The 24,225-nt window shown below is 43.0% G+C and overlaps 2 protein-coding genes and 1 pseudogene across 2 annotated transcripts; all 3 read right to left on the reverse strand.

The window, feature by feature from the left end:
* Positions 1-1,335: 1,335 nt before the first annotated feature.
* LOC136545718 (uncharacterized) lies at positions 1,336-12,028 on the reverse strand. The gene is made up of 5 exons (XM_066537706.1): positions 11,810-12,028; positions 6,049-6,117; positions 1,922-2,001; positions 1,741-1,833; positions 1,336-1,659 (listed from the first exon to the last, which is right to left on the reverse strand). The coding sequence occupies exons 3-5, from the start codon at positions 1,985-1,987 to the stop codon at positions 1,462-1,464; spliced, it is 357 nt and encodes a 118-aa protein (XP_066393803.1). The 5' UTR covers positions 1,988-2,001; positions 6,049-6,117; positions 11,810-12,028; the 3' UTR covers positions 1,336-1,461.
* On the reverse strand, positions 11,769-14,510 carry LOC136543737 (uracil-DNA glycosylase, mitochondrial-like). Its single transcript, XM_066536106.1, has 3 exons — positions 14,451-14,510; positions 12,221-12,493; positions 11,769-12,005 (listed from the first exon to the last, which is right to left on the reverse strand). Exons 1-3 carry the CDS (start codon positions 14,508-14,510, stop codon positions 11,769-11,771), a joined length of 570 nt encoding a protein of 189 aa, XP_066392203.1.
* Positions 14,511-14,544: 34 nt separating this feature from the next.
* On the reverse strand, positions 14,545-17,718 carry LOC136543738 (uncharacterized; annotated as a pseudogene).
* Between the last annotated feature and the right edge of the window lie 6,507 nt (positions 17,719-24,225).

A 24,225-nucleotide genomic window follows, 5' to 3' on the forward strand; every position in this document is an offset into this window, starting at 1 on the left:
GATGGCTTTGGGTCTGTCATTAAAATTTTTATCATATAAGTGGATATTTCTAGTAGTGGAAAGAGCCCTTGTCGTCGATGACACAACCACCATGGTTGGTTGAGGTGGACCCCTGAGAGGAACGCACACTTGATTCAGCCATGAGCCCTTCCACTCAAACGTCACTGCACAGTCAACCTTCAACTCAACCTTCGGAGCCGCTTCAAGCTTCACCTCTGCCCTTCTCACCACCATGGTCCCTCACCGATGTGTACAGCTATGGCCTATGAGTGGGTGGAGGGGGGAGATAGGGAACAATTCAGTATTTGGGCCAAAGGGGTCTGACAGGGGGAGTTGGGCGCCAGCGTGTCATTGGCTTCTAGTTTGGAGCGCCATGTAGGTGAAACCGAGCGCCAAAACCACTACAAGGGGTTCATTAATGGTATGATAAACTTTAGAGAGTGCTCATTAAATGGTTGCTAAGTTCAATGGATGGATTAGCCACAATGCTAAAGCTGAGGAGGTTATGAAGATGTTTTCCAATTTTTATTACTAACAAGGTGGCAATTGTCTCTTGGTCTTTTTTGGCTCTCAATAAAGATGTCATAAATGTTGTCCTGGTTTTTTAGATCTTATTTAGAGGGACGTACTGGCTCTGCTTTTCGAGTTAGTTGCTGCATATTGATGCTGCCAAGTCGCTCATGACATGGCTCTAGTTGAGAATCGAAATAGACATATGGATCACCTAATTTGAAGTTCGAATGATGAGGTTCTGGTGCTCAAAGATCTCAAGACTAGGACAGCCGATTTTGAAGTCCAGGAGAAAAGTTGCACAGATCTATTATAGGTCAATTTATAAGATGCTTTGGACATGATTTGGACCACTACTACAGAAGTTAACTGTAGGGGCGGCTGTAGAGCCTCTGTAGGGGCGGGTGCGCTAGCCACCCTTCCCAGGGTGTTCCTATAGAGGGTGCCTCTGTAGGGGCGGTTTCCTGACCGCCCCTGCAGTGCCCTCTGTAGGCTGGTGTTTTCAGCCACCCCTACAGTGCCCTCTGTAGGGGTGGCTGGTAATATCAGCCGCCCCCGTAGTGGACTTCTGTAAGGGCGGATGTATCAGCAGCCGCCCCTGCTGTGTGTATTTGTAAGGGCGGTTCAATCAAGAACTGTCCCTACAGTGGATTTTCCAGCAAAAAAATAAATAATTCAAATTCAAATTCAAATCTGACCACATATATATATATAATTCAAATTCGAATCTGACCGCCACAAATATACATATATACATCCACAAACACAAGACCATTATTTAGAACATCATCACAAGTCATAATTCACAAAAGTCCATCATTACAACATAGTTCATTATGAAGTCCATCATTATAACATAGTCCATTTGAGAAATCCACAAGTCCACATGCAAAACAAAGTTCAAACTGTTCCAAAGTCTGATCCAAACCATACCACAAGTCCACATTGTCATCAATGGCCTAGGGCTAGCCTATCAGTCTCATGAAGGTGTTGGTATAGAGGATTACTACCTAAGTCAGAAAGAAGATGATGGTAAGTGCCTTTATGGTACACAATCTGGTCCATTATGAAGTTGCAAAGGTCGCCGACCATCTCTAAGAGCTCATCATCCTTGTATGGGTTCCTTCTCATGTCTTTATCTTTCTCCAACTACAAGAGAACAAGTTTAGGTTTACTATATCACAACATATGTGAACTTTTCATACTACGAGCGAAGAGGTTCAAACTTACCAGATTGGGGTTTCTGTTGTAGCCACCGATGGTACTCATCATAATACATGTGTAGTATCCACAATGTAGACTCCCAGGCTTTTGCTTGGGGCACTGTGTGTTTTGCATATGGAGATGTTAAGTAATGCTATTGACAGACACGTAATATATGGAGTACCAAAGTAAATGACACTTATCGCACATAGAGTTTTGACATACAACTTTTCCTTCCTATTTGGATGATGCCTCCCCTTATGTTCCTGGACATAGTGCCTAAATGCCCTGTTCCAATGGTTTTAGCAAATGCAACTTGTTAGTATCCCACATTGAACCTTACAAGTATGTATACAAACATAGTAGCTAAAATGAGGATTGTCGATATGTATACGTCTTGACAATCGCTATGAAGTCTTTGTATGTCTCGACTGGGAAATCCGCTGAATCAAAGACCCATGCCATGCTATGTGAGAGCCAGACGCCTATGCAAATCCAGTGATCGTTGCATGAATTTAGTCATAGAAGGAACACATAAGCTCTTTTGCATCGAACAAAGTATATTGAACAAAGCTAACTATACAGTCGAACTTACTTGAAGTGGTATGGTATCCATATATTATCGTGTTGTTGGAGATTTTTAAAACATTGGGCAATGTATGCCGCAACCTTGAGGGACTCTTCCAATATTTTCTTGTTCCTGATGTCCTCTTTCTCCTTAAGTGTCTTTCCACCTCCTAGTTCTTTGCAATCTAGTTTCCCCTCTTTAGGGTAATTAAAATTTGTTGATGCTATAGGTGAAGGGTCTATATACCCGTGTTTCAGAGCTAGCCTCTTTCTCACAAAGTCCTCTTGCATTCTACAAATCATGACACGAGTTAGTTACAACAAAATCAAAAGATTACATTCATATCATATCGAGAGGGCAAGGACTTACAGGCACCACATGCGAATTAGATTCATTTCCATTCGTCCGAGGTGGAAGCATGCCTGGATATCCTTAAACTCAACGGCAATTTGCCCACCTGGGGCTCCAAATGTGCCGGCAGGGATCCATGCTTGTAAGATTTCTAGTTCTGTTATCTGAGCACACAAGTACCAATCATGGAACTTTCTCATTCCACGTGGCAAGCACTGTATGACTCGGTTTCGTACGAAGTTCTTTCCTTTTTCATATTTATCCGGGCAGTCATTTGACCATTTGAGGTTATCAACAGCTGGATACTTGTTAAACCCTTTGTGCAGTTTGCTAGTGGTGCCCTCCTCAGAAGCTGGTGCTCTGAATTCTTTTACTTGGTTCTTAGGCTTGAACTGGTCATGGGCCATCCACTTGTGCATCGACGAGACATCATTAATGCCCACATACGATGGCCTTATCTTGATTGGGATTTTGTTTCGAGCTTCCCATTCAGGCATGTCCTTGTCAACTTGTGCATCACCTGCTCCAGGGGCCACTTGTGATTCACGTATTGGCTGTTCACGAGGCAATTGCTGTTCATGAGACACTTGTTGTTCATGTATCGGCTACGCTTGTTGAGAAGGATGTTGCATCTCATCATGCCTTTGCTTGGTACGAGCTGGAGAAGGACATGGCATGTCATCATGCCCATGCTTGGTACGAGGTGGAGAAGGACGTGGCATGTCATCATGCCCTTGCTCGGTATGAGGTGGAGAAGTCTCTAGCGTGTGGTGGTCATGGTCATGGGCCGGTGAGTATACCTCCCCATCCTCGACGGGTTGCTCTAGAGGATGAACTTCAGTCGGAGTTGGTGAAGACCCGATCAATACAATGTCCCGTCTGTGCCAGAGGATGAACTGGTTCATGACGTTTCCGAGTAACATGAGCCCCTCGGGAGTAGGGTGTTCTATCTTCCAAGTCATGAACTCGGGCTTCACAGTATGCACCTCGACCCGAGTGTAGTCCTGCGGGATGTCCCTATTATGCCATGTGCCACCCGGAGGATGTACCACGCCCGTTGCCACCTCAATGATCATGTTTTTTCCTACCCATCGGAACCACCAATTTGCAACTGGTTGGCGTCCGTATGCGATCGATGGGGGTTCCGGTTGCATTGGAACCTTGACTGCTGGGAACATCCGGAGGCTGCCAACTACCGCTAGTTTTCCGGGCGGCCCCATTAGTGTCTGTGGCTCCATCGTAGACAGTCCTTTCTCCACCAACATCATTTCAACTAGAGCCTTCACTTGGTGCTCAAGATTAGACTCTCGGTCTCTGCCATGTTTCTTGTACGTGTGCCTCTCCTCTACGAATCCGTGCTTCTAGGACATCCTCTTCCCTAGCCCCCTGGTGCGTCCTGTGTGCTCGGGGTTTCCCAAGGCAACGGTAAGCTTGTCCCTCTCTCTAGAAGGGTTGAATGCGCCCTTCTCCTTGTCTTCAGCAAGTTTCAGTATCTTTGATACTACCTCTCCGGTCTCCGGCTTAGCAAACTTGAGGCTACTACCGGATGAATCCACACTCCTCGCGTATATCCACTGTTTGAGGCATGGCTTCAACTTCGGCACTTCCGTATTCCCGACAGCTTCGGCCTCTGCGTCCATCTTCCTAAAGACCTCTTGCTGGCCAGCGTAGCCACCGGGGCCTAGACGAGGGTAGTGTTGGTTCTTCTTCACCTGCTCGCTGTTACGGGCACTGAGGGCTGATGATGCCTCTGAAGTCTTCTCAGCCACGAGCTCCTCCCATTGACTAGGAGTTATGTTACCATACTCATGGAAAGGAGTTAACTTCTGTTGGATAAAGTTCTTGTTCAGATCCTGAAACGACCTGATTTCCACGATGGAAAATCCACAGAGTCGAAGTGTAATAAGACCGTTGTAGATCATATTACCCAAATTTCAGTCGAATATCACATCCATACAACGTAATATCAGAGTACAAATAGTGCGGAATTACATAAATTATTACATCGCCGTATTGGCGGAATCAAAAGTAGCATTCATTCAGAACAGCTTGAAGATAAGATCGCCAAACTTGAGCGTAGGAACGAACCCCTCAACCGTCAAACTCCTCAGAGCTATACTCCTCAGCAGAACCTGTGTGCCAAAGTTTATCAGTATGATTTGTACTGGCCACTCCCATCCTATGAGCATTGCTTTGTGGAAATTGGATGCAAGTTGGATATAATCAAAATGAACCTATAAGGCTGGGGTTTCCTATGTATTAGCATATCAAGTATATAATAATAGTTGGTCAAGTTTTAACACCATTCCCACACCCATTCCACCCCATTTCTGTTCAGAGCCAGGTTTCGATCCTGGGATCGATATACCACCATCTCCACATCATCACCACATCACCACCATACCATCGCTCAGTCGATAAGCCAACTCCCTCTTGGCACTGTTTCATGGCCCATAGCCCCTGGCTACGACCGAACACTCACTCACAGGGGGAAGAAGAGAAGGACTCATCTCACTATCTAGTTTAAGCGAAACCCAGGAAAGGTCCATAGCCGACAAGTCGGCATATATATCGATCGATCAACCATACACTCTGCAGAGGTTTTACATAACCACAAGATCCGCCTTCCTCGCTGACCGCCTTCAGCCCTGGTACACCCCAAGTCTAGTCTGGGGTGGCTGAAACTATGAGTCATGAGCCGGGTCCACAAGGTTAACATGAAGTCTTGAAAGGGTGTGGGGGAATCCTCCGCGCCCCGTACCTCCTCGCACTGTCCGCTATCAACCTAGTAGTAGTGGCAATATCCTACCAAGTAGTCTAGCCGTCCCGCACCATATAGGGCGAGTGGTACGCAAGGCTTCCCGGTGAATCTGAGTACTAGTAAGTCCTTAGGGATGACCAAGCCAGAATGTCTTCATCAGGGTTTCCATTTACTGTGCCACCACAGCACCTCCACCTCGGGCTCCTCCCATCATAGGTTCACACCCAGGGCCACCTCATATACCATTTACCCACCACATGTATCCACTTCTAGGGGTGCCCAGGTAGCACCCCGCGGCAAGACTTGCCCTAGGCTCGTCGTATATTCCAACTTGGTCAACACAACCCTCACCCTCCACGCACCCAAGTCACACACGCAGCACTCTTCCCATAGTCCAGATAACACCAGTTTCCACCACGCATCAATATAGTACAAGCATAGTAGAAGTAATAAGCAATGAAATATAGCAGCAAGCGTGTGTCTAGCCTAATAGCAGGGTAAGCAGGGGTAAGGTTGCGTCAAGGTAAAGGCCATCAAGTAAGCATACTACCATGCAAGTCCTATCATAGTGTGAATATAACAATAAAGTAAAGCAATAGCAGTTCTATTTTAGCCATGCGTAATAGGTGCTACGAGGTTGGGTGGGATGTGGCACCTTCAATGAAGTTGTCCCCGCACTCCTCACGGTACTCATGATCCTCATCCGTCTGGTTCTCCTCCGAGTCTGCATACGATCGAATTATAGTCGCGTTAGCGACGTCCATAGAATAGCACAAAGAAGCAATGAAAATTCAAAAGAGCCAAATGCACTCAAACATGGGTTCATTGCGTAGAGCTCGATTTTAGTTGAATTTTGGTCCTGGTTTCATATTTTTCTGAGGTCGTATGAATTAGTTATGAATTTCCGAATATTAAATCCATTTCTGAAAATAATAAAGGCTGATTAATTCAGGGCTAACACGTGCCACACTGTGACCGGTTCACGTGGCATGCTGACGTCAGCATGGCGTCATCAGAGCTAAACCGTGGTTGACAGGTGGGTCCCGCTGACGTCAGCATGACGTCATCATCGCGGTTGGTCACTGACAGGTGGGTCCGGGGTCAAACGGTCACTGACAGGTGGGTCCAGGTCAAAGTCAGCGTCAAGTCAACGGTCAACGTACCACAGTGGTTGACATGTGGGCCCCGGTCAATGGTCAACGTTGACCAGTCAACGATCAACCAGGCCGGGTCCAAACTGGGCCGGTTGGGCCTGGATACGGGCTTGGATTCGGGCCGGGCTTGGCCCGCCACGTGGCATGCTGTGGCGCAGCCATGTCGCAGCCTAGGGCCTCCACTGGGCTTCGGTCCATAGATCGGCCCACACAACATGGCTCATGGTAGACTTGTGTTCACGGTCCATGGACCGTAGGCTGGGTCTTTGGTGGACCGAGTCCATCCCTTTTTCCTTTGGCATGGTCTACGTGCACCGGGTGCATGTGAGTGTGGCCGACGAGGGGAAATTTCCCCATCTTCTTCCCCGACGTGCTCCCGCCGGTGGTGAGCTCCCCGGTGAGCCTCACCCGCGGCGCTGGTGTTCAATTTAGGTGGGCAAAAGCATCGCCCAGCTATGGCAAACATGATGGTGAGGTCGAAGTGACGAGTAGGGTTCCCCATGGGGCTGGCCACGGCGGTGGAGGTTCGGCTGTGGCGTGTCGATGGCGGCAGGGCGATGTGGTGGCTGGGAGCATGCTTGGCGGTGCGCGTGAGCTTCCCGTGGCTCCAGTGAACAGGGCGGGTGAGACAAGGAGGCGCCAGGCGCTCCCAGCGGTCCTGGCCACGGTGGAGTCGAAGCGGTTGCAGCGGCACTCCGGCCACGGCGCGGTGTGGTCAAACGGGGGTCCTCCGGTGGCCTTCGTCTACCTCGATCGCGAGCGTGGCGTGTTCCACGGCGAGGAGGAGCCAGCCAAGGTGGTGGCGTCACCTCTACCACGGTGATGCGGCCGTGGTGGCTTCGCCACAGCCGTGTTCGTGGCTGCGGTGCGCGCGCCCGTGCGTGCTCACGTGCGTGCTCGTGTGCGTGCTGCAACGCGTTCTCGTGCCGATTCGGCTTGACATTGCGTGCGGCGTGTGGTGGTGCAGGGCGTGTGCGTGCGTGTAGGGCATCGCATGTGTGGCTTGTGTTGGCGTGCTCGAAAATAGTTGAAGTTTTTATATAGGGGTGTTTTGTTCTTCCAACAAATAATTCATTATTTAGGGTTTATCATAAATATTAAGTAAGTTAGTTAAACATCACATAGGGCAAAAGAATCCAAATCACAAGTGGGTTTAAGGATGCATGCATGATTTATTTATTTAGGAATTTAATTACACATGTGGCATAAAACCAAACTATGCTTATGATTTTAACTAGGGTTTGGCTTCTACATGTGTCACTCAACATCACATAGGGTTTAAACAAAAATTTTGTAGTTGTGATTTTTGGTATGTGGATTTTTGGGTTGTTACAGATCTGACCGTCAACGTCGGAAGCTCTGCCCCATTATCTTAAAAGCATTTTCTTGTACCAACTCGTGCATTCCCTCCGAAAACCTGAAGTTCTGCTTCATCTTCTCCCATAGGTCTACCTTTTGGCTCATAGGTACAAGATTCCATCCACGGATAGCTGGGTTCAACTTATCTCTAACTACAAACCCAATGTGATTAAGGAATTTCGCCCTGTATGTATATGGCTCAAGGATCTACCCGTCTGGCCCGACCTCCGTTATCACATAGCATGCCTTGTCGTGATATTGGTTTGGCTTTCTAATCCCCCCTCGTTTACTCTTTGGCTGGGCAGTCTCAGTCATGGTTGTGTCCTAAGGTTGTGGAGCGGAGGCCTCATTGTGAGTATCTGTGGCTCCTTCCTCTGATCTCCTTTGCCCCGCTACGTATTGTCCGACAAGACGAGCCGGAGGCCGACGTCGTCTTTTCAGAGGTTGAGTAGGGACGACCTGTGTATACGGCAGGTCAAAAGTGTTAGCAGAGGTAACATATAGCCATAGCATTAGCCAAATTTACAAGCTACTAAGGCTTTATCCGTACCTCGTCGTTTGGATCAAAATCCTTGTCCAACTCGTCCTCCGTTGGCCTCCGTCTGGGTTCTCGTGGGAAAGGATCCTTAGGACTTACATATCCTCGTGATGAGGTGTCGTCATCCTCATCCTCATCCTCATCATCATCCCCTTCTTCGCCTTGGGCATCCTCTCCGCCTTCTCTTCCCTGGGCTCCCCCCACTGGATCCTCATCATCGACAAGGTCCTCCTGAGTAAGCATCACTTCTAGACCTTTTTCTAACTCGTTATCGAACTGCTCCTGAGTAAGCTGGTCATCTAGTTCTTGCTCTCCATGGGATGACTGCTCATCATTCACGGGGCATCGGGATGCACTCTTTGATGTTCGCGACATTTCGTGCCTTGTTCTAAGAGATGCAAGAAAAAAAGTAGTATAAGTAGTAGAAGTAGTAGTACTAGTGGTAGAAGTAGTAGTACTAGTAGTACAAGTAGTAGTACTAGTACTAGCAGTAGTACTAGTAGTAGTAGTAGTACTTGTAGTAGTAGTAGTCAAACAAAGAGAAAGCAGGACTAGCCCACTGCATATGCTGTATGACTCAAACAAGATGGACAGAAGAAAAGATAATGAGGATCTACAGTGTCCTTGCATGGGTGACTACTTTTGGTTACTCAAAATTCTATTGTCCAGTAAATAAAGTTACTGCTCATATTTGGTTATCTCTGATTCTCTGTGTTTCTTGGGTTTCTAATTCTAGTGATCATTGTGGTAAATTCAGGTTGACTTGGGAAGTCATTTTTGTTAGTAGATTGGTGATTGTTCTCTGATCGTCCTGATATGGGGTCCATATTTAAGTTTCTATGCTTTTTTCTTTGACTTGTATGGACTTGTTAGGTACCTCCAGAAAAATCTCCAAGAAAACCATGCCCTTTACATCGAATAGAATTACAGTTCACAGAGAGGAGCAATGTCCTTTACATCGAATGTACTATTTGTGGGAAGTGCTGATATTTCCAATGGAAATTTCATATGCAGGATAGGATACACTACGTCGCTACCTCATTAAACAATTATGTTTTGAAAGGTTTTAGAGCATTTCCATGTAGTATGTGATGATGTGATTGACAGCAGCGATCAATGGGTTTAGCACACACGAGCTGAGCCTAGCTACAAGGGAACGACACCACAACCAAACGCGTTATCGCAATAGTGACTGCTACAATCTCTAGTTACACATCGGCGACATACGTTTAACCTTTTGACGTTAAGTAAAATAGCATGGTCAAGGAATACATCACTCGATTTTAGTATGTGATGATGTGATTGACCATCCATCCACAACAGAAATCACCGCCTCACGAGTCTTTCTTCAGAAACGCGAGACAAAACTCAGCCGACGAACTAACAATCAAAATAAACCTCAACGGGACTGACCTGAGATAGCGAGCCTGAAACATGATAAGCCCAGAGGATGCTAAAACAAAATATTGGCTCTAAGCAACATAGTTTCTGGTTCTAACAATCATGAACTAGCTCACAGCATAGAACCATTATCACATTAAACTGACACAACATAATATCATCTGCTGATAACACCAGCACACAAGACATTAATATGTTATAAAATGATAAGCCCAGAGGATGTTATAAATTTGTGGTATGAAATGGCAACTCCATTTCATTTAATCGATATGACACCTCAATATGTTATAAAATGAAACTTGGGTTTTTAGTCTTTACCACTAATCAGCATATGCTCAAATCAATTACCAGGAACTAACAAATCGTGTTGCATGGTAAAAGACAACACAAAAGCAATAAGTTATATTTGCAACATGTGAGATTAGTCCATCCATGTTTTGGTTTATTGCGAGTCAGACAAAACCAACATTGGGTAACAGTCAGACAAACTGAGCCCCATTTACATATCGGATAATCAAATAAAAAATGGCGTTACACTACCAGAACTGTGACACATTACCACTGCACAATAAGAAGGGCTGGTATATTGGACAAAAGTCAGAATGTGGTGCTTAATATCCGTCATAGAAGGATACAAAATAAATAAAAAAGAATATGCCCTTGTAATCACTTGATGTGCCAATGATAATGAAAGTAGACTAGAAAAAAAAATCTAGTATCACAAAATCACAAGAGCAAGTGTGGTCACTGTCTGACATAGGAGATATGATAGTTAAATGGCTAGACATGTTGACGATGGATAGAAGTGTCAACTACAATAATTACAAGAGCAAGTGTGGTTGCATTGAAATTGCAAGGTATATCCTTATTGTTGGTGTTGGTACAGTTATATGCTCTCACAAGGAAGAGAATTGGAAACTGAGTCTGTTAGCTGAAAATTTGAGCTGTGCACAGATTAGCATTGTTGTGTTAGTTGCAGTGACCATTGCAGAATAGTGGAGAAGAGTGGCCAAGACTATGGTCATCTTTCAAGTTCAGTCAATATGTTGAAGTGTGTATGGGAAAGTGTTTTAATCAAGAGGAAAATTGGGAATGCATAATGTATATTTTTGAACCTCCAACTATCAGCTACTATGTTGAGCTTAATTTTCATGAATACTCTGATTTGGTCATCTATGCATTGCTAATGTTTTGGTGCTGCCAAAGTGGACTACAATGTATACATAAATGGACACCACGACCACCACAAAAGGATTTGAAGAACTATCAATATATTGTTCTGCACTTGGGCTGTGAGCAATTGTTCAGCAGAGAAAAACAGAAGAGCTTTTTGTTGCAAACTATGATTATGAAGAGCTAACACAATGGAAACCCCAAGGCTATTGTTCGTGTGCAGAAACCATGTTAATTGTTGTCTTGTCAGGAACCTCATTACAGACAAAGTTACTACTAGAATCGCATCACAGCCCCTGCCGGAAATGGTGAAGTTTTCAAGTCCAGTGCTAAGTGCAGATTGTTAATCATTCATGCAACTGATATCCTACTGAAGAACAAGAAGGCGGATCTGAATCAAAGGTCTTCATTTGGAGAAAGAAGGAAATGTGTGTTAATCAAGCAGCTACTTGGCACTAATCAAGCAATTCATTTGTCACTTGTCAGAGAATTGTGTTTCAGTTTCAGAAACTTCTAGTGTGGCTGCAGCAGATGTTCAGTGGCATGCTATGGACTAGCATCATCAAGGATCAACAGGTGATATTGTGGGATCCAGGTGGTGCTGAATTCTTATTAAACAGAACTAAATATCAAGACTACTCTGGAGAAAGAAAAGTGGTGCTCCCTGCTTTGTTTTCTATGAGGAGAAAATCGAGGTTTGACAGTGCTGATATCTAGTATCACAAAATCAGCACAAACAACTGATGGTCACTAGAGATGATATACGGTAGCAGCAGGCAAGCTATACTGACCGATGATGACTGCCTTGACACGGTCGAATGGGGTGGCGTTGAGCGCATGGAACACGAGGTGCGGCGGCGGGTACACGGGCAGCGGGCCATGGAGCCCCTCGTGGGCGACGAAGCGGCAGAGCTCGAGCGCGTATGGCTTGCGCAGCTTCCCGTGGAGCGCCTCCGCCCACGTCTCCTCCACGAGGAGCTCCTCAAGCTTCGACGCCGTAGGCCACTCAGCGGATTAGGGGGAGATCCAGGGGATGGTCCTCAGCGGATTAGGGGGGGAGCTTGGCGTCGGGCAGGTCATGGCCATAGGCGGGCAGCGCTCGTCGATGCACGCTGGTTCGGCGGGTAAGGCGCGGCAAGGCACGGATGGCGTGGGTGGTCAGGCGTGCTGGCCCCGGCTTGCGGATGCGGAGAGGGGCTTGCGGATGCAGAGACGGGCGTCGCGGCCTGGGGAACGGCGGTGGATGGGGCGGGGGCGGCGGTTGGGGTCAGGGAGACGGTGGAGGAGGCGGTGGAGGGGTCAGAGAGGGCAGGCGACGGTGGTGCAGGTGTGGCGGTGCAGGCGGCGTCGGCGGCGAAATTGGGCAGCCTGACGGTGGAGGAGCCCGATTTCGCCAAACACTTAGCGCCCACAGCGACGGTCACTGTAATATACCTCAGAGGCACTGTAGGGGCGGCTGAGGTTATAAGCCGCCCCTACCGTTGAATTTTTTTTCAAAATTCTAAATCAAAATGAATTATTCACATGTAAATAATAAATAATACAGTACAAACTTTTATAATTATTTTTTATAGATATATTTACATATACAATAACTAAAACAACTACAACAGTTTCGAATTGCAAAATTGAACCTTTAAAAATGGGGAAAAAATTTTAAATTTTAAAAAATTAAAATCAAAACTACTAAAATAATTTTGAGACATCAAATGATCTCAAATGAAAATTTGATAAACATCAAAGTTGTAGAGGTCATGAAGATCTACAACTTTTATATTGGTCATCTTGTCATTTAACAAAATTTGAACCTTTCAAATTTGAAATTTTAAAAAATAACAAGTTCGAACCAAAATTTGAGACCCAAAATGATTTTAATATAAAAAGTGATGAATACCAAAGTTGTTCAACTCATTAATATCTACAACTTTTATTTTACTCATCTTGTCATTTGACAAAATTTGACCTTTCAAATTTGAAATTTTGATAAACAACAAGTTCGAACCAAAATTTGAGACCCAAATTGATTTCAACATAAAAAGTGATGAATACCAAAGTTGTTCAACTCATGAATATCTACAACTTTTATTTTGGTCATTTCTTCATTTGACAAATTCTTAGCACATTGTTCACTAATCTTACACATATCTCATATAGTTTATAAAACCTTATGAGAGATGTGTCACATTTGTGAACAATGTCATTACCACTTTGTCATATGAAGAAATGACCAATACAAAAGTTGTAGATCTTGATGAGTTATTCAACTTTGGTATTTATCACTTTTTTCAGCTGAAATCATTTGGGGTACCAAAATCTTGTCTAAAGTTAAATTTTTTTGAAATTCAAAATTTAAATTGCTCAAACTTTTCATATGTATATATTGACAAAACCAACAAAATAAATTGATAGAGAATGATTTTAGAAAATTTTAGGAAAAAAATCATCAGATTTGGAGTTAGTATGAGGAAGAAAAACTAGTTACAAAGTTGACCCACAGATTAAAAAAGAAATCACACTATTCACTATGATCATGCAAGGATTATTTAGAACAGTGTGATTTCTTTTTTTAATCTGTGGGTAAACTTTGTAACTAGTTGTTCTCCCTCATACTAACTCCAAATGTGATGGTTTTTATTCCTAAAAATTTCTAAAATCATGCTTCAGCATTTAAGTTTGATCAAACTTGGATGTGACAATGTTTTACACATTTTAAAATTTGAAATTTGACAAGTTCAAACCAAATTTTCAAACCCTAAATGATTTTAGATATAAAAGTGATGAATACAAAAGTTGTTCAACTCATCAAGATCTACAACTTTTAGTTTGGTTATCTTGTCATTTGACTAAATTTGAACCTTTCAGATTTTGAAATTTGAAAAAAGACAAGTTGAAACCATAATTTGGACCCCCAAATCATTTCAACTGAAAAAGTAATGAATACCAAAGTTGAATAACTCATGGAGATCTACAACTTTTATTTTGGTAATTTCATAATTTGATAAATTCTTAGTACACATTGTTCACACAAACATACGTGAATGTAGTCTCAAACACACACATAAATGTAGTCTCAAACACACATACATAAATATAGTCTCACATACACATACATGAATGTAGTCTCACACACACATACATAAATGTAGTCTCACACACACATACATGAATGTAGTCTTACGAACACTGACACACTTACATAAACTAGCTAGCCCACCGTGACAACTTTCCCCTTGATACCTTTTCGTTCCCATGGCAATACATCTTTGGGCAGGTTCTTTTCCACAGCCTCGATCTTCTTACAAAAGTCCGTGAATAGCGGCATCTCATCGCACTTATTGTAAGCTTCAACATCGTCCACGCCATCAACTCCGATGATATGTTGTTTTACAGAGGCCACCACGTGATTTGTCTTCTTCTTTGGGGGGAGGTTACTTTGCGGGTCGGGCATATAGAAGACTTGCGCGACACATTCAGCGAGCACCCAAGGGTCATCCTGATAGCCTACATTCTGGAGGTCAACGACTCTCTATCCGATCTCATTGAATTGATGTTGCTTGATCCAGCGGCATCGAAATAGGGCCACCTTTATATCCCTTCCATAGTCAAGTTCCCATATATCTTCAATTATGCCAAAGTACAGGACCTTTTGCCCCACTCCGTTGAGAGCCTCTATTCGGACGCCGCTATTCTAATTCACAGATTTCCTGTCTTTTGTGTCGGTATAGTATGTGTACCCATTGATGTCATAAGCATTCCAAGACGTCACCTGTTTCGATGGCCCGGCCGCCAACTGACTGATGGTAATAGAATCTATCGTTTCTCTAGGCTGTATGTTCTGGTCCTTCAACCATGATGTCAGGCATTGCTTATGCTGTTTCATGACCCAATCATCTGAACGGCCATTCCTCTCGGCCATAATGATAGCCATGTGTTCATCAATGTACGGTTGCATCACTGCCATACTCTGCAAGACACTGTAATGCGCCCGACTCACCTCTCTGTAATCATTGTCGAGGAACACTTTCCTACCACTTGTGCCCTTCCTAGCTAGCCTTCCCTTGTGATGAGAATCGGGATTACCAATCCCTCTCTGTACTTTTAGCCACTCTTGGAAGCACTCAACGACTTCTTTGGAATTATAAACCTCTATCATGGAGCCCTCTGGGTGTGTTCGGTTATGCACGTATCGGCTTAGAACCGACATGAACCGCTCATAGGACCACATTTCATGCAAGAAGCTAGGGCCCAACGCCTCAATCTAATGAACCAGGTGAATCATGAGATGTACCATTATATCAAAAAAAGCAGGAGGTAAACACATCTCTAGCTGGTTCTGGGTCTTCGCCATGAATTCATGTAGGTCACTCAGCTCTTGCCTGTGAATCATCTTCTGTGAGATCTTCGAAAAGAAGTAGCACATGCGGGTGATGGTCATCTTTAGGAACTCTGGCTTTATAGCCCTGATTGCAATTGGTAGGAACACTATCAGCATCACATGACAATCGTGAGCCTTGCAGTATGTTAATGATAGGTCCTTCATCGACACTGGCTTCTTCGGGTTCGCCAAAAACCCAGTCGGCACTCTGACCCCCCTAAGGAAATTGCATATAGCTCTCCTCTCCTCTAGGGTTAGGTTGAAGCTAGCCGCGGGAAGACTGTACTTGCCATTATCCTGCTGTACCAGCCAAAGCTCCCGCATCACGTTCAGCTGCACAATGTCTTTCCGTGATCTAAGACCATCCTTTGACTTGCCCGTGTCCATCAAGGTAGCCATGAGACTCTCAAAGACATTCTTCTGCACGTGCATCGCATCAATGGCATGGGGGACCTCCAAGTTTGGCCAATAAGGCAGGTACTAAAAGAAGATCGATTGCTTCTTGAATGGTACGCCTTCGATGGGAGGTGTGCTTCTATCTCTGATCGTTCCATCCGGATTCTTCTTTCCATAGACGACGTGTATGTTTTGGACCATTCTGAACACATGTTCTCCATTACGACGTCTCTCTAGAGGGGGTTCATCCTCCAGGATGTTGCTATAGTATCTTAGGTACAATTTGCCGCGGTACTTGTGACCTGTCTTTAAGAAGCGTTGGTTCCTTATGTAAACTATCTTCCTAGATCCATCTAGGAACACCCATTTAGTACCATCCAAACAGACTAAGCATCCAGTCTTGCCTTTGAACTGTCCAGACAGGGCAAACAGCGTGGGGTAATCATTGGTAGTAACAAATATTATTGCTTTGCATATGAAGTCCTCCCGCCGGAATGTATCGTACATCGGCTCCCCATACCTTCATAGCCTCTCCATTTCTTGCATCAGAGGCTCCAAGAACACATCTATATCAATGCCTGGTTGTTTGGGGCCGGAGATAAGAATGGTGAGGAGAAGGTACTTCCTCTTCTGACACAAATACGTTGGGAGGTTGTACATGGTCAAGATGACTGGGCATGTGCTGTGGTCGGTCATCCTCTCATTGAAGGGATTCATTCCATCGGTGCTCAAGCCAAACCGTACATTTTGTGGGTCATCACTGAATTCTACTTTGTACTTGGCATCGAACGCTTGTCACTGGCTACAATCGGCCGGGTGTGCGATCGTATCATCATCCACCTTGCGCTCATCATCCCACCATGTCATCAGTGCAGCTTCCTTAGGGTTTAGGAACATACGCCTCAAGCGGTCGGTCACTGGCAAGTACCACATAACCATGGCATGAATTCTTCTCTTATTTGCATCGTTGCCTAATGGAGTTTCCTCTTAGGGCTGAGATTCTTGCACCACCTTCTTCCCACCCTTCTTCCTCTTTCCTGTGGAGGCTTCCACCCCACTTTGAAGGTCATTGTTCTTGTACCGACTAGCCCCACACCTAGGACATGTATCTAAAGTCTCGAACGATGTGCCACGCCGAAAAAGGATACAGTGGTTGGGGCATGCATGGATTTTTTCAACTCCCAATGTGAGTGGACTTATAACCTTCTTCGCTTGGTATGTATTGGCGAGAACTGTGTTCGGCCGTGGGAGCAACCGTGACATGAGGCACAACAGATCATTGAAACTGCAGTTCGACCAGCCGTACTTAGCCTTCAGGATGAGTAGCTCAAGCACAAAACCTAGCCATGTGAAGTATGTCGGACAGCCCTTCTTAGCATCATACACAGTATTCTTCGATGCTTTTGTCACCCTCTCAAGATTTTCTAGACCTCTCTTACTCTTTTCTAATATTTCTGGTCCAAAGGCCCCAAGCATTTCGTCCAAGTTGTCACCGTCATCTGCATCCCCCTCATGTGCTTCGCCATCATTGCTGGCACCACCAGCATCATCACCACCTTGTTCATTGCCAAAGCCACCACCTTGTTGATTGCCATAGTCACGATCCATTTGTTGCTCAAGATCGTCTGTGAATCGGGACAAGTATGCTTGGGTTTCAGCTTCATCAGCTAGATCATCGTCGCTGTCATCATCAACCACTGTTTCACCATGATGAATCCACACTGTGTAGTCCGGAACAAATCCTCTCCTAATCAGATGTTCTTTGATGGTACTCACATCTCGAAATGCAATAAGGTTCTTGCAATCTTTGCAGGGACAAATAATCGTGTCACTATTCTCTTTCAACGTCGCTGCATGCTTCTCTGCGGCTTTGATAAATTTGTCCACCTCATCACGGAAAAGAGCGTCATGTGTTAACAAACCATACATCCAAGAGTTCATGTAGTCCATCTTATAGAAACAAAACAACCAAAGAAAGAATATTACTCGAGAATAATTGTATATACCTGAGACACGCACCATGGTAGTAGAGGATAGTTAATTAATTGACTATTAATGCATAAATATTTTAAAATATAAATTAATTGGTTCAAATAAACAATTTCAAAGAAAACAATTAGCAACAATTAATATTTCATCCACTACCTTTCATGCAAACTCCATTCCAATTTCATGGTAGAGGATAATTAATTAATGGTCTATTTATCCATAACTAATTAAAAACACACATTATAGAAAGAAATCAAAATAAATATTAAATGATAATTAGTAGCCATGGTAGAGGATATTTTACACATTAGCAACAATTAAAATCTTACACATTCACCTACATGCAAACCCTAGTCACATAAAGAAAAAATTGAAAAAGAAAAAAAAACAAAATCCTAGATCTAGATCTAGATATAGGGTTTTATGACATATGCACCAAACTTTACTAATACTACACTAAAATCAACAAAGATGTACTAACAAAGGGTGCAATCTTACTTCCCTACCTAATTTACCCTAGTATATTGAAAATTAGGGTCCAATTTCACTTATAACTAGCTCAAGCTCCATGGAAGAGAGAGAAAACCAAAAATCAAATTACTCACTAACCAACGAATTAAACTTCAAATAAAGAGTTGGAGAAGCATTTCCTTACCTTTTAGAGCCTCTCCACCAAAGGATTTGAGATCAAAACCTCCCCCTTAGTAGAGCAATTTTTAGGAGGACCCTAAGGCCTCTCAACCTTTTTTGTGTGTAGAAGAGTGTGTCCCGAGGTGGAAGAAGGGGGTGGCTGCTATTTATTCGTGCGCCATCAGTAGGGGCGGCTGGTGATTCAGCCGCCCCTACAGTCGAACAGCAGGGGCGGCTGGTGGCAGCCGCCCCTACAAATGGGCACTGCAGGGGCGGCTGGTGATTGAGCCGCCCCTACAGATCAGCCCCAACTGTAGGAGCGGCTTAGGTTACCAGCCACCCCTACAGTGTCATCTGTAGGGGCGGCTGGGCTGCTGGGGCCCGAGGACGCCCACTGTAGGGGCGCCCCCAACCCCAGCCGCCCCTACAGTAAAAATGCCCCCGTTTCTAGTGTGAGAATCTAGCGTAGTGGACCTCCATAGGCTAAGCCTCCACAACCTATAAATTTAAAGGGCCAAGGTCGATTAAAATATACCCAATCTAATCTATGTGCTATACATTTACCTTTTTACCTCTAAACCCTAATTTCTTCCAAACCTCTATTGTTGTTCGTTTACCGATCCCCACATTTATAGATGATGTCCTAGGCTTGCTAGCTGACATAGGGCACACGGTGATGTCTACGCCCTGACGGGTCCCTCTTGGGCCAGAGATTCGACGGCCTTTGCTATAGTTCGCTTGTAAAGTAATAGTTCTCCATCACGTAAGCATGATATTTACCTTTTACTGGTTTACTCATAAACCTAGCCGTCCATCACCACATAACGGTAAAATTTATCCCTTCTTAAGAGCAACCTGAGAAAACCAGATCATCCTGTTTTGGCAGACAATACTACAAGTTTTTTTTTTTTTTTTGCTTTACGATCTGCGCGTTCTGTCACTTTGATGCGTGATCACATTTTGCATCAACACATCCCTGTTCGAAGTCCCATGGGCAAGGTGAACTTCTTTTTGCGCAATCTTTTGGTTAATTATTATTATCTTAACCATAACTCCTATCACAATATATATGTCGTATAATAAAGAGTTGTACTATATACAACAAAACTCCTCGTACTGAACTAAGTTGGTAGTCTTGAAGAATGAAGAGGTCAGCAGCTATAAGACGACCCTCGATATCAGAGGAGATGTGAACACATGTAAAGCAAGTGCTGTCTTGCCACTTCTGTCCAACTCATTACGCAACTGCCCCGCACAAGAACAATTCGCTGCCGTCCGTCTCTATTTCTATATGATTTATCTTCGTTCTTCTCTCTATGTTTGAAACCTTGGATCTGCAGACTAGCTTGGTGACGGTGACTAGACCTTTGCCGTATGATTCTTTTGTCCGATTATATGGTCACTCTTGGGCTCTTGGCCAAGTCTTCGCTTACTGAGTGAGCCAAACGGTTCAGTTTTTTATCCGAGGTAGTAAGAATCATATAGCCCGGCCTGGTCAGTCTTGGTCTCACACCGGCGTATAGTTACCAACAAGTAATTATTATTATTTTATATCTGTTAACGACCAATAATGTCTTCTTGCTGGTGTGTGATTTGGATCTCAACCAACGTCAATAATATCTCATGAGCAATACATATACCACACATTTGGTGAGCCCCTTCATGCGGAAAAGTCGATGCATTTTATTTTATGTTTATATATATTGCTTAAGTGAATGTTTCTTACATTCAATTTTTCTGAAACCCATTCGAATGTTGTGTCCATGGACAGTACTTATATTTTCCCATGATATATGTCGTCATCCATGTATGTATACGTTACTTTATTTGAGAAAATTAAAGAATGGATTGAAATTTAGAATCAATGTTTCTAGTTATAGATTATAGTTAAATTAAGGGTTTATTTGGATCCCAACTGGATTATAGTAATCTAGATTGTTATATATGTGATTATAATAATATTATGGGTTCTAATAATCTAGACTGCTTGGACCCCTGGATTATAGCGGGGATTATTGTTGGTTAGATCATAAATGATTAATATAGTTGCATGCTGCAATTTTTTGACCAAAAGAGGAGAAGGTGGAGGGAAAACTTGGTCTTTAATTTCTAGTAGCCATAATCTCCAATGACCTGATCTTAGGTGGATTGCAGGATTGTTGTAATATGGTGTTTTGATTATAACAATCTACCCCCTTTGATCTCTATCAGATTATTTTAGCTGGTTATTATGATCTGGATCTAAGGCACATAAATATGAGATAACAAAGGCTGCATGTCTGATACATTCATACCCCGTCGTTTCAAATTATTTAACAGTTTATTTTTCCCACAACAACAGGAAAGAGGTATGTTCAACTGGCTATCAAAATATTGACTGAATCACAAGGACGACACTCGTAAGAAAAAATTGCATGTTCATATGTAAACAAGGCGTTTGTGTTATTAATGAAAGTCATTTGAGACAAAAGGATCAGACAAACTAAGTTAGTAAGCTATCACGGCCATTTGACTGAATCAAGACCTGAAGATAATTCCTCGGGAAAACAAAATCTTCTACGCGCAGCGCGTAACAAATAATATCATCATTTTTATAATTTTTCATAGTCCTCAGGGACAATCAAAGTAAACTCTTCACTGATGTGACTTTTTTTTGTCTTGTTGATTCAGTAACAAGCTAAGTGGAAGGGAAAATTAAAGTTAATAAGTCATAATTCACATAGTTTACGTAGCACTAGCAGTATTAGAAAGAGAAATTCGTTTTCAGTTCGTTTTAATATAGTTGAGATCCCTCTGAAGCCACCGGAGCTTTGCTAATGCATGATAACTAACTAATGTCCAAAATGAAAACGGCACAATCCGCATCATCATCTATCGGTCTAATATAAGTTTTGACAGGAAATTGGTAATTTGTACATATAATTAACTTTATTATTTATCGTGTGCACACGAGCAGATATCACTTTCCTATCATGCATAAATGTAACAAGGATATATCACATGTTGGATTGGGAAAAATATCTGAAGTTGAGATAGATCCAGAGAGTAACATAGAGACCGGACCAGCTGCTGAAATGAGGAGCATCGGAGTGAAAGCAACAGAAACTCCAAAACAAAAACATGGGAGGAGAAATGGCTGAGCAAAAAAATAATCAGCATATGGATACAGTGATCGGCTCTTTCAGAGTGTATATTTGCCCTGTCTTATAATACTGTTTTATTAGTATACTACTACTACCTGCATGCAATACTGTTATGGCCCACAAATTAGCTAGAGTTTGTAATGAAGTCGTCGTCTTTTCTAAATGATTTTTCCTGCTTCTTTGACGCTACCATATACACAAGTCGATCGGATTCTTCTAAGCAAATATTCAAATTCAAAATTCGATTTGCGCTTGTGCATGCAAAAAGGAAAATGACGGATCCATCATCGACTGCAACCAGCTGTCAGCAGTCGTGACTTGTTACGACAGGCGACGCCAAACCCGAGAACAAGAACCGTTCGCACTATGCGCTGGGCATGGAACTAGGTGAGGGCGGCAGCCTAGCTACACTGGCAGGGCCGCCGGCCAGCGTCGGCCGGCCCAATTGTTTTCTTCAACTAGTACTTTGTGCGCGGCCGTAGGCGCTGTGATAACACCTTTGCCATTTCATCATATAAGATTGCAGACAGAGAGATGTCTGGGATTAGAACCAATAAACGTTAGTAGCATAACTTGTAACATAGTCAAGGTAAATGTTCAAAGACACAAACTTAGTACACAATGATACATTGATTCTAAGGTACTACATTAGACGTACGGGATCACAGTAGCCATCACATGCGGGAGAGAAATAGTAGTTCCTAGGGGGATGCTACCGAGCCATGGCGGCGTGGTGCTTTTCTAGTTCCGGTTGGATGTGTCAGCACCATCAGACTCACATGTTGGAGTGGACGAGAAGGCTGCTTAAATCAACACAACAGATGTTACTTTTTTAGCTACACAATAATCTGATATGTACTACTGTAAATGAAAATGCATTAGGAGCAATATAGCTTGGTTCGGAGCTGTACCTTTGGTTTCAAAGTAAGGATTGTAGCTTGTAATTTCATTGTCAGTGTTTGAATGGTGGTGAATCAAACCGACACCATAATAGCTTGGCCATTGGCATGTCTTATGAGCTGTATATTAGAGAGAATAGTGTCTAGGCATATGATGAGAGCGCAGCCGATAGTATATGCGGGCTAAGTGGCTAACTAAAATAATAGAGCAACACTATAAGGTATGGTGTATAGGGTCTGAGTGACATCACCTTCGTGTTGTTGTCTGTTGGATTCGTCAAGAGCCTCTCTATCCACATTGAATTCGTCCGCTGTTAGAAATTCAAGGAAAAGCATGCATTGGATCAATGTCAAAAAAGCATGCATTGGAGTTAAGTATTAGGAACTATGGTATGCATCATCTACATGAATATTGTGATGCTACATGTGTCCAAAAAACACATACAACCAGAATTATCAGATGTTTTGTCGCCATCCTTGAAATCTAGTGGTGCTTCAAAAAGGTGCGTGGAGCGTGATAATTGGCATCCTAGGCATCACAAGATGTCTAATTAAACCACTAAAAGAATAGTATACCGTAAAGGCAAGCAGAAATCAAAACATCATAAAATTGGCATCCTAGGCATCATATAATGAAATATATTGTCAGTAAAGGGAACAAATGGCTCACATAGGCTGCAAACATAATAAGTTTGACTTTAAAATATTTTTTAAAGGGAAAACACAGTTTCAATCTACAAAGTAGAGAGGTATATAAAAGTTTGGAAATCAGGCTACAAAATGTATGTAAGGACATCGAACAGAAGATAAAGCAATAATTTGTACAATAAACTGATAACGTAACACTAAAGATTTTACAACTAGGACGATAAATAAGAGATAGAAGAGTTGATATTAACCCAAAAGGCAGCTATAATTACCCAATGGTAGAATAGTTAGGTAACACATCTTATATTACGATCGGTCTACGTCTTCTGCCATTTGAAATCTCTGAATCATCGAGTAGAAGCATTGAATCACCGATACTAATTAGATATCTAGAAAGGTATGAGGCGATGCATTAACATTACTGTATTCTATAAGTGCATAGTTAATTGTGAACTCTAGAATAAGGCATGTCAGAATACTATTGAGCAACATTGTTTTAGTTTGCTGCCATACAAGCATAGATACATAAAACTTTTTTCACAATTATTATGAGACATGTATCTTACAAGGAACTATCAAAGCAACAAATATACATGTATCTCCATTGCAGTGGCCAAATATAATTGGAAATATAGAGAAGAGAATAGAGGACGAAAGAACACTGCTCTACCAGGTTAGCTTACTGAAGAGGCGGCCAACATAATTTCCCCTCTTAGCCTTGGAAAAAAACACTTGCTATCACAACCCTAAATCAGGGAAGAACAATATTCTATTTCATGCAGACTTACCAAGGGTTCTTGTTTTTGGAGACACAGACCATCTTATTCTCGAGTGTGCGGATCTCTGAACTCTAGACCTCAATAGTTACATACAACAAATGATGAGTCTCAGGTTTTATTATCATATAAATCTACCTTACTGGATTTAACAAAGGAACTCATTATAAATCTATGGTTACATAATTCATTACAAATATGTATCCCTACAAAGAGTAGTAAAACAATTCATTGCTGGCTGGATTTTAAAATAATATCATAGCACAAATATTTGAGCTATCTTAGATATGAAAGTTCTAACAATCTTTCATTTGAATAAGATTATTAACTAACCCTGAAGCAACTTCCACA

This window comes from Miscanthus floridulus, chromosome 3 (genome assembly GCF_019320115.1).
Source record: "Miscanthus floridulus cultivar M001 chromosome 3, ASM1932011v1, whole genome shotgun sequence".
Lineage (NCBI taxonomy): Eukaryota > Viridiplantae > Streptophyta > Magnoliopsida > Poales > Poaceae > Miscanthus > Miscanthus floridulus.

Coding starts and splice junctions, on each gene's coding strand:
- LOC136545718 (XM_066537706.1), bottom strand. CDS start 1,987: ATGTCCAGGAACATAAGGGGAGGCATCATCCAAATAGGAAGGAAAAGT. Junction 1,834..1,921: donor GTTGTATGTCAAAACTCTAT/GTGCGATAAGTG, acceptor CAAAACACACAG/TGCCCCAAGCAAAAGCCTGG. Junction 1,660..1,740: donor ACAACAGAAACCCCAATCTG/GTAAGTTTGAAC, acceptor GTTCTCTTGTAG/TTGGAGAAAGATAAAGACAT.
- LOC136543737 (XM_066536106.1), bottom strand. CDS start 14,510: ATGACCCTTGGGTGCTCGCTGAATGTGTCGCGCAAGTCTTCTATATGC. Junction 12,494..14,450: donor CTATATGCCCGACCCGCAAA/GTAACCTCCCCC, acceptor ATTCAACGGTAG/GGGCGGCTTATAACCTCAGC. Junction 12,006..12,220: donor CGACGCCCGTCTCTGCATCC/GCAAGCCCCTCT, acceptor ACGGCGTCGAAG/CTTGAGGAGCTCCTCGTGGA.